General features: G+C 38.9%; 1 protein-coding gene and 1 pseudogene across 1 annotated transcript in view; both read right to left on the reverse strand.

Moving 5' to 3' along the window:
* STOML3 (stomatin like 3) overlaps positions 1–1,938 on the reverse strand; it is a 22,581-nt gene extending 20,643 nt beyond the window's left edge. Inside the window, exon 1 of the mRNA XM_081814857.1 lies at positions 1,333–1,938. Coding sequence (XP_081670983.1) covers positions 1,333–1,384 — 52 coding nt within the window. The 5' untranslated portion in view covers positions 1,385–1,938. The remainder of the gene's footprint in view (positions 1–1,332) is intronic.
* A 7,886-nt stretch (positions 1,939–9,824) lies between these two features.
* On the reverse strand, positions 9,825–9,945 carry LOC115940626 (small nucleolar RNA SNORA1; annotated as a pseudogene).
* Positions 9,946–10,664: the final 719 nt, after the last annotated feature.

Consider the following 10,664-nt stretch of genomic DNA (forward strand, 5'->3'; position numbering starts at 1 on the left):
CGATGGACTCTGAAAAACAAACTGAGGGCTCTAGAGGGGAGGGGGGTGGGAGGATGGGTTAGCCTGGTGGTGGGTATTGAGGAGGGCACATTCTGCATGGAGCACTGGGTGTTATGCACAAACAATGAATCATGGAACACTACATCAAAAACTAATGATGTAATGTATGGTGATTAACATAACAATAAAAAATTAAAAACAAAAACAAACAAACAAACAAATAATGTATCCAAGATGGAGGAAGGCAAGGGCAAATCATCCCACAAATCTCTAGAGAATGACTAATCCTATATCTCTCAGAAATTGCTAAAACCACACGAAATCAGAAGTTGTAACGTATAAGTTCCATTTCTGTTTGTACTGTAGTAGTGCGGGTTTTTCTCATTATATTAAAAAGTCAAAACCAAGTAACCCTATGGACAGTTTATCTCACTGATAAAGCTCCAGTCAAGCCATTTACCCAGCTGATGTCTTCACTTGTTAAATGGAAGCTAAAATGTCTCATGAAACTTTTTGTTTAAAAAGATAATGGAAAGTACTTTGGAGATACCTTCCACTTAGACTTCTAAGGGATATTTGCTGCTTCCCACATATCAATTTAAGCAAATATTTCTAAATGTATACTTTTTCTTTTACAAACTGATAGCCAAGTGTGTTTTCTATTTCTATGACTTCTTTGGCAACATAAACTATAGAGAGCATGGGTTAAAACACCCCTCCCCTCCCCCCACACACATATACACAAGTGTCATCATCATCATCACTTTCTGGAACTTCAACAAGTTTTTAAACTCTCCAAGACTCAGTTTTCTCCTTCATAAAATGAGATTATGTGAGAATCTTCCTCAGAATTATTGTAGGATTTAAAAACATAATGCAAGCAAAATGCTTCATAATCTAGACATGCCATTCAAGGTAGTAGTTAGTACTTATGGGCTGGCTAAGTTTTATTTTCCTCAACTTTTCTCCAGGTATCAAACATAGTGCAGGTCAAATCAACTTTTCAATCATAACATCATCAGATGATACTTGAAAATGGATACATTTCAGCCTGTTCAACGTATCTTTGCTATGTAATGCAAAAAAAGAATGTAAAGGTAAATACAAATTCTATCTAACACCGAAGAAAAGAGCAAGTTATAGATCACTGTTCAAGAAGGAAATAAAACACAAAGAGCAATGAAATCAAAATCCTGGGCTCTAACTGAATTGAAGCCAATCCCAATATGTATTAATCCCCCTCGAGGCTACTTTGTAACTCTCAGAAATGCCACAACTCTCACTTCCCTTAATATACATAAAACATACTTAAGGCAGAAAAGAGGAACTTACCCACTAAATTCTCTTTATCCTGCTTCTCAGGGGAACTCACCCCAGGATCCATCTCATTCTTGAGAAGTTTTACACTTGGCCAATTTTCATGGGTTTGGAGCCAGGCCTGGGCTCCAGGTGCTTAGGAGAGGGGAAAAGGAGAGACGGAATGAGCAAGTGAGAGAAGTTCCTTGCCTTACGTGAGCACCCTAAGGAGCAGTTTCCCTGGTGAAGGAAGCCTGTTAACATAAACAAAAGGATTTCTTTCATGAGTTCAGACTACCTTTGTTCCTAGAGAAAATTCAAAAGAACATGACCTTCTGATGGCATTGCTTCCTGTAAAATATCTCTAGGCAATTCCCTACATCATTTATATTTTATAACCCACTTTACGCACCTTGTGTGATTTGTTCACCACAATGAACTGTTGATATACAGGGCAAGTATATCTATCCTTATGTTGCAGATGACAAGATTTCATTCAATTCAATCTACACACTGCAGTGCGTGATCTTTTAAAACTTGAATCTGATTGTGTCGCCATCCTGCTTAAAATAATCCCATGACTGGCAATCATTAGCATGGCGAAGACTAAAATCTTAAGTGTCCCCAAAGACCCTGCTAGTCTGTCCCTCTCTGCCTTTCCAGTCTCACTCACATGGTAATCTCCTCACTCACTTAGCAATTGGCCTACTAGCCTTTTATGAATACCACTGCGTCCTCCATGCCACCGGGCCTTTGCACATGTTACCATAGGCATAATTATTTGGTTAATGTTTGTTTCTTCCTCTAGAAAAGGGGTTGGCTAACTACCGCCTGTTAGCCAAACTTGGTCTGCCACCTATCTTTGTAAAAAAGTGTCACTGGAACCCGGCCACATCCACTGTTTCTGTGTTCTCTGTGGTCACTTCTGTACCACACCTGCATAGTTGAATATTTGCTATAGAAACCATGCAGCCTGCCTAAAATATTTTTTATCTATCCCTGTACAGAAAACGTTTGCTGAGCCCTGACCTACATGACAACTTCCATAAGGGATATGACTAGTTGTGCTATTTTCTCCATGGCACCTGCAGCATTAGAACGACGCAGGCACATCGCTGATGCCCAACAGATACTTGTTGAATGAATGAATAAGTGATTTGTCAAAGATAACAGCTCACAAGAGGCAAAGCTCCTTCGCGAATCCAGATCCCCAGGCTCCCGTCCCAGGAGTCCTCCTTTCATCAGACCACTTCCAGTCAAGGATAATTTCGCTCTTACTCCACTACGGAAGGAACCAATATTCTACTTGAATGATGGTCATCTTTCTCCTATCATTATTCCAAATAATATTTTGTTTTACTTTGTGTGAAAGCAACACAACACAAAGCCAACTCGGATCTTTCCTGGTCATCCTGTCTTTGCCAGTCTTTCTTCCCCCGACCATCTAGTCACTTTCTTCTCAGCAACTTCATCTTTAAAAACCTCTCAGATTGTGGGTTACTCTTGCCAACTACTGGATATTCTTAATTGCATTCTCAACAAACTCAAATTACAGTAATAACCAAGGCTGTCATCCACAGTTTGTAATTCTAAGAATTAATATGGAATATTAGAACTTCGGGAAAGGAGGCTGGGGACCAGAAACTCAGATTAAAACGGATGTATGTGCATGCACAGAGTCAGGGACTTGTCTGCTTTAGAATACTTTCCTCCACATTGTCCTCATACATCCTTGGTTATGGCTCGATGTGGAAACAGTGCCAGAGGCATAGTGGGCAAGAAAGCAGGTCCTGGGCTCATGCTGCCTGTGTATTCAGAAGTCCCGGCTCTACTATGAACCTCCTAGGGGACATCGTGTAACTTATTTAATTCTTCTTCATGTTCTGTTTTTTCATCTGTGAAATGGGCACGATAACAGTCTCCACCAGAGTTGTCTGTGTGAGCAGTAGATGAAAAATTACATGTAAAGTACTCAGAAGCGTGACTGGCGTTGATAAATTGTAACTATGATTACTGTGAATGAGAGCTGGGCTGTGTTTCTCAGCACTCAGTGATCTTCTTTCTAACATGAGAATGTTGGGTTAATTTTCACGCTATGTCTCTTTTCATCCTTGTGTCAAGCACATGTAAGATGGATTAGTGATTGGTCCAGTACGTTAAAACATTCATCACCTCTGCTTTGTCTAACACCTCTCCAGTTTCCTGCAAATTTGCAAACTTGAGGGCCATTCCTGGTTCTGCCCTGTTAGTCCATCGATTCTGTTCTGTTTCTTCCTGCACCATCTTTACTTGATCACCATGTCATCGTAACTTTGGGACTAACCTCACATGGAAAAGAGCAACAAGAAAACTTCCTATGTCCATCATTTCTGGCGGCTAGGTCATAAACAATCCTTGCCTGGAACAGGAAGCCCCCCTTTCCCTCCGAATCGGATGACCCTCTATGGTCATGCAGCAAAATGTTTTGGAAGTACTGCTTTAGCTCATTTCTAAATATAATTCCCCTTAATATTACCCGAATACCACTTACACCAGTCACGGCATAAGGTTCAAAATATTCAAAACAACAGGAACCATAATTTTTCCCTGGTGGTAGCTGGCAAGAGCCTCTGGGGCACTTGCAGCAAATATCTCCCTACGGAAGATGACTAAGCAACTGTTTTTCTTCTTCCTGCAAAATGTCCCAAGCATCTCAGCCTAGAAAGCAAGAATGATTTCAACAAGGAAGGAATGCCTGGAACAGCCAGGGGCTTCAGGAGATGAATGAAACACAAGATCATTCTCAATGTTTCCTCCTCCTTTGTCTAAAAGAGAAATCATCGTGGGCCACGTTAATGGAATATTCTCCCCTCTGTCATGGGGGAGTGAGGATGGGGAAATGAAGCAGATCACCAATTGCTGGAATGTGCTCCCAATGAAGGTTTCTACATTTTCATTTTATCAGTGACTGAACTAGGGCAAAGTCCTGAAATGAGGACAGCATTTTTGTTTTTGTTTGTTTGTTTTAGGACAACTATGATTTTAGAAGCCCTAATTCCATTCCCGCTCCTGACATACAGGATGTTGTCCCTAAATATGCATATTTGATTTTCCCTGAGTGTTCATCTTAGAGCAAAAATGGCATCGTGAAACAATTCGTTCTAGCCTCAGACCTTTCTCCTTTTCTAAGCTTCTGGTTTCAGGAACCCTCTCCCACCACCTGTCATCCACCATCATTTCATTTCTTGCTAAGATGCACACATATGTCCCAGGACATTTGCTACTCCCTTAGGAAAGTGTTCCCTTTTCTTTTAATGATGCAGTTCTCTGATTTCATTAAATTTTCACCAATGTATATCATCCATTGTATTTTTTTCATTCTCATTTATCCAATTCTTGAATTTCCACCTCCTTAAATAACAAATTAAGTCCACAGATCTGCATGGATATTTATAGTGATAACTCCCCAAACTTCCAATCTGGCCTAGACTTCACTCCAGAATAATAGATATTTTCAACTATCAGCTGATGAAATATCTCTACCTAAATGTACCCCCCCACCAATGAAATAATATGTCCATTAGAAAACATTCTATTAAATAGACACTTTTATTATGGAAATGTTGATGATGCATGTGAAATAATATATACAATGCATAGATGTATATAATATGCGTTTATTGAATAAAATGAACAATGAATATACTGCCCAACCTCAGAACTAGAATATAACCAACACCATTAAAGCTATTTGAGTATTCTTCATAAGCCTTATCCTCACCTCCCCATAACCACAATCCATAATTATGCTGAGTATTCTCTTGCTTTTTAAACAGTTTTTTATTGTATATATCTATATCTTTTAAAAATTATTTTACTTATTTATTTTTAAAGATTTTACATATTTATTTGAGAGAGAGAGAGAGACAGAGACAGAGCATGAATAGGGGGGAGGAGGCAGAGGAAGAGGGAGAAGCAGACTCTTCACTGAACAAGGAGCCCGACCCGCGGGGCTCCATCCCAGGACCCTGGGATCATGATCTGAGCCAAAGGCAGACGCTTAACCAACTGAGCCACCTAGTTGCCCCTATATCTTTTTTTTTTTAAGATTTATTTATTTATTTGAAAGAGAGACAGACCATGCACGTGGTGGGGCGACAGAGGTAGAGAATCCTCAAATGGACTCCTTACTGAGCACAGAGCCTGACTTGAGGCTCAATCCCAGGACCCTGAGATCATGACCTGATCTAAAATGAAGAGCCAGTCGCTCAACTGACTGAGCCACCCAGGTGCCCCTATCACGTATGTATACATCTTGAAACAATGTATTACTTAGCTTTATTTGCTTTTGACCTGGGTGAAAATACACATGTAGTCTCCTGTGATTGCTTTTGTGGTTCCATATTGTTTTTAAGGTTCATCCACGTTGTTGCTTGCAGCTACTGTTTGCTCATTTTCAGTGTACCTCACTATTGACAAACAGGCCCCCAGTCACTGACTTATTTAGAATATTTAAAAGTCTTTGCTATTACAAATAATACTACCATGAATATTTTTGTACATGTCTCCTGGTGCATATATATGCAAGAGTTGTTCCAGTACCGAAAATCAAGGTGTGCACATCCAGAAATGGAATTGCTAGAATTTATGTTCAACTTTACAAGATTGTTGTAAACAAGATTTTGATTGTTTTCAAGTGGTTTGTTATCAACTGGATCTTCTACTAGCAGTGTACTGCTCTCAAGAATTCCTTTTGTTCCACATCATTGAAGCCACTTGATATTGTTGGAACTTAGTTACTATTTGACAACTTAGTGGGTGTAAAATAGTATTTCATTATAATCTGAATTTAGATTTCCCTGAATTTCAATAAGGCTGAACAATTTTCACAGGGCTATTTACAATGCATGTTCTCTTTTCCCTGTATTGTACTTATGTCTTTTGCTCTTTTTCATTTTTTCCATTTTCTTACTGATTTATATATAGTCTTTATATATACATTTCCATATGTTTTTAATATGCATATATACTTTCTATATACTTATATATATATATATATAGATAGATGCTTGACAGCTACATGAGGGGCAAATATAATTCTCTCCATTGTGGCTTATCTTTTCACCTTTTTAATGATGCCTTTGATATCAAATATAGGAAGCTTCAATATACTTAGTGTCTGGTATGTCTTGTTTAAAAATCCTTCCTTTTCTATGGAAGACAGGATATCCTTAAGAGAGGATAGTCTCCTATATTTTCTTTGAAAGCTTTTAGAGTTATTTGCTCTTTTGACTTTAGGTCTTGAATCCACCCAGAGTTGCTTTTTGTGCATGGTGTAGTGTAGGGATCCATTTTAATTTTCTTTTATATAAATACCCAATTCTCAGAGCACTTTATAACAAATCGTCCAATATCTTTACTCATCTGCCATGCCAGCTGTTATAAATTGGTCTCGTCAGAGTGAGCACTCATGGTTTCCTTATTATACTCCGCTATCAATTTGGTTATCTCCAATGAATACTTCATTGTCTTAGTTTCTATGGTTTTATTAGTCTTGGTATTTGGTAGAGCAGGTTCCTCATTGTCTTTAGAAGAGTATCTATTATTTGTAACCATGATAGTTGTGTAACCTTCATTTAAATAGGTTTTCTTTAGGGGCGCCTGGGTGGCTCAGTTGGTTGGGTGACTGCCTTCGGCTCGGGTCATGATCCCGGAGTCCTGGGATCGAGTCCCACATCGGGCTCCCGGCTCGGCGGAGAGCCTGCTTCTCCTTCTGACCCTATCCCCTTTCATGCTGTTTCTCTCTCTCTCTCAAATAAATAAATAAATAAAATCTTAAAAAAAAAATAATAAATAAATAAATGAATAGGTTTTCTTTAATGATTGTCATGAAGTTAAAAAAAAAAATTCTCCATAACTCCTAAGTCATATGTCACTGTTTTCTTTCTAAAGACTTAAAATTTTTTAGAGCAGTTATATGTTCACAGCAAAATTGAGAGGAAGGTACAAAGACTTCCCATATACCTCTTGCTCCCACACATGCCTAGGCTCCCGCATTATCAAAATCCTCCACTAGAGTGGTACATTTGTTGCAATTGACGAACTTACATTAACACATCATTATCACCCAGAGTCCATAGTTTGGATTAGGATTCACTCTTGGTGTCGTACATTCTATGGGCTTGCACAAATGTATAATGTCATGATAATGTTATGATGATGTCAGCCATCACTATAATACCATAGAATATTTTCACTGCTCTGGAAACCCTCTGTGCTCCACCTATTCATCCTTCTCTGCCCCTCCCCCAAGCCCCTAGCAACCACTGATCTTCTATGTCCATGGTTTTACCTTTTCCAGAATGTCATTTAGTTGAAATCATATGGAAACTTTTCCAGATTGGCTTCTTTCACCTAGCAATCTGCATTTAGGGTTACACCATGTCTTTTCATAGCTTGGTAGCTCATTTTTTTAGTGCCGAATAGTATTCCATTGCCTGGTGTTTCCTTTTGTTGAATGAAGTTTTTTGCTGTTGCTCATATTTGAAAATGCAACTGACTTTTGAATATATTCGTAAATCTCACTAAGCTTTATATCTTACTTTTTAATTATACCTTTTACTGTTTTATACCTTGCCAGTATTAGCCAGACTGTGTAGTACAATGCTGAACTACATTTTACTTGACCAGCCTGATTTTAAAGAGCTGCTTCTAAAATTCCATAGTTAAGAATAATGTATGCTATACTTTTATAGATTAACTTTACCTAATAAAGCTTCATTCTTTTCATAGTTTGCTAAATGTGTGTTTTTTAACCATTATGGTGATTTTTATCAACCATTTTTTATAGACTGAAAAAATGATTTTTCTCCATGTGATGATTGCCCTTTTAGATTTAATTTTATCCTTGCTTTACTATTAATAAATCTATCCTTTACTCCCGACAGAAACCCAACTTGGTTATGGTGTACTATTTTTTAGTCTTGCTAATATTTTATGTTTCACTATTTTTCTTGGGTAAGGTTGACTTGCATTTTTTCTCCTACAACGCTTGTCTGAGTTGTGGTATCAGGGTTAAATTGGTCTATAAGAATGAGTTGATGAGTGTTTCCCCCTTCTATTCTCTTGGAGGAGTGTGTGCAGTAGAATGAGCCTGAAAAGACTTCCGAGGCTTCCAACATACCAACATGCTGGCAAGTAAGACTTCTTACTGTGTGCTTATTTCTTCCACTTTTCTGTGCCTACTCCATGTTTTTTTCTTATTCCATTTGCCCTCTCCACCAATTAGGAATTAAAAACACTAATGACTTTGAAGATTTATTTATTTGAGAGAGAGAAAGAGAGAGAGAGTGCTTGTGGGAGCAGGGGGAGGGGCAGAGGAAGAGGGAGAGAATCCTCAAGCAGATGCCCCGTTGAGCGTGGAGCAAGAGACAGGGCTCAATCTCATGACCCTGAGATCTGACCTGAGCCGAGATCATGACCTGAGTGGAAATCAAGAGTTGGACGCTTAACCGATGGAGCCACCCAGGAGCCCCAAACACCGAAGACTTTGAACTCTTACTGTAAAACTTTTACCAGAAGTAAATTAGGAATTTTGAAATTTAGTCAGTATCAAAATGCCCCTCCTGAAAAGTATCCTGGGGATACTTTAATTTTGATCGCCCTTCCCAACAGACTTGCCAGTGTTGCCCAATATTTTGTCACTTAACTGACCCAAATGAGACATTGTTTACTAGTGTTGTGTCACCTTTAGAAACAACAAAGGCTCACTAAATTTGATTTGGAGTGAAGTGTCTTTTTTAAGTCAATAAATTTATATTTAAGGAATTTCACATGTGATTTCTCCTACTACCAATCACCTTAGTTCCCTCAAAGTCTGTCATAATCTTCCAGGTAGCCCTTTTTATTTATATTTTATTTATTTATTTGACACAGAGAGAGGGAGACACAGTGAAAGAGGGAACACAAGCAGGGGGAGTGGGAGGGGAGAAGCAGGCTGCCCGCAGAGCAGGGAGCCTGATGTGGGGCTCTATCCCAGGACCTCGGGATCATGACCTGAGCTGAAGTCAGACACTTAACGACTGAGCTACCCAGGCGCCCCAAGGTAGCCCTTTTTAAAAAGAACTTTTGCTCAATCCACAGTTGTCATTGTCAGTCAGTCCACAATTCTTTCAGTTGGGCTTTTTTTTTTTTTTTTTGAGTCGGGGGCAGAGGGAGAGAATCTTAAGCAGGATCCACGCCTGGTGCAGAGCCCGACGCGTGGCTCAATCTTGGGACCTTAGCTCAAATCAAGAGTCTGAAGCTTAACCTACTGAGGCACCCAGGTTCCCCTCAGTTGGAACTTCTTTGATCTTCACTTGGATATGGACATACTTCAAAACTTCCCCACCTATAATCTTTGGAATCCAATTTCTTAATTGATTTTAGGGCCCTAGAAGTTAAAACTGTAGAAAGTTCACTGATGGCTATTTTGTCAAGTGATTTAAAAATATATTATTCCTTAATTGTTTCTAATACTGAAAAGTCTTGTTCCATCCACTTTTAACAAGAAATGTTACAGGTCTCATTGTCGCCCCTGCAATAACGAAAGCATAACCTGTGTCTCAGTGTCACATTAACCATCTGTGGACACCACAGACAACCATGCCCATTTTCATCTAGAATGAGGCTTGGAGTAAATGAAGTCCTTTCTAAAATTCTGTGACACTAACTATATTTAGTAAGTGCAGACTAAACTCACCTAGCAAATCAATTGGTAAGGCTTAAAATTAAGGTTCATCAATTACATGAATTAACAGTGTTTGCAAATCCTATATAACTATAGGGCTTTATGTGAAGAGAATGCAGAGGTACATTTCTAATCCCTTTCCATAATGCAGATCCTCACCATCTTCATTTTTAGATTTCTGGAAAAACCATCCAGTGTACTACCTCTAATTCAACCTCCATGCTATAGCCTACGTGACTTTTGCAAAGTGCTTTCTATTTCAAACTGCTGACCGGAAACAAACACCCGAGTCCTCCGCATGGCTTACGAGGTCTTTTGCAATCAGGTCCCTTGATTTTAGAGTTCCCCAAACTACAAACTTCATTCAAACCCCAGCCAGTTATGGGATTATATTGCTGTGCTGGTCTGTCACACTTGGTGCCTCTATGAAGGATGTTATTTCTTACTCATCCTAAAACTTTAATGTCACTGAGAAGGTTTCCTGGACTCCCTCAGGCAGAAAGGTAGTCACGTTCTCTCTTGCCTATTTTCAAAGCCCTTGGTAGTAAAAGTAGCTTGGTATTGGTATTAAATGCTTGGTTTAAATTTACCACTTACTATGTTGTGGGACTTACATCTTGACTTATCTATCTGGTTAATTATGTTGCTAGTACTTATCTCA

This window comes from Leptonychotes weddellii, chromosome 3 (genome assembly GCF_054177405.1).
Source record: "Leptonychotes weddellii isolate Sample4059 chromosome 3, ASM5417740v2, whole genome shotgun sequence".
Classification (NCBI taxonomy): Eukaryota; Metazoa; Chordata; class Mammalia; order Carnivora; family Phocidae; genus Leptonychotes; species Leptonychotes weddellii.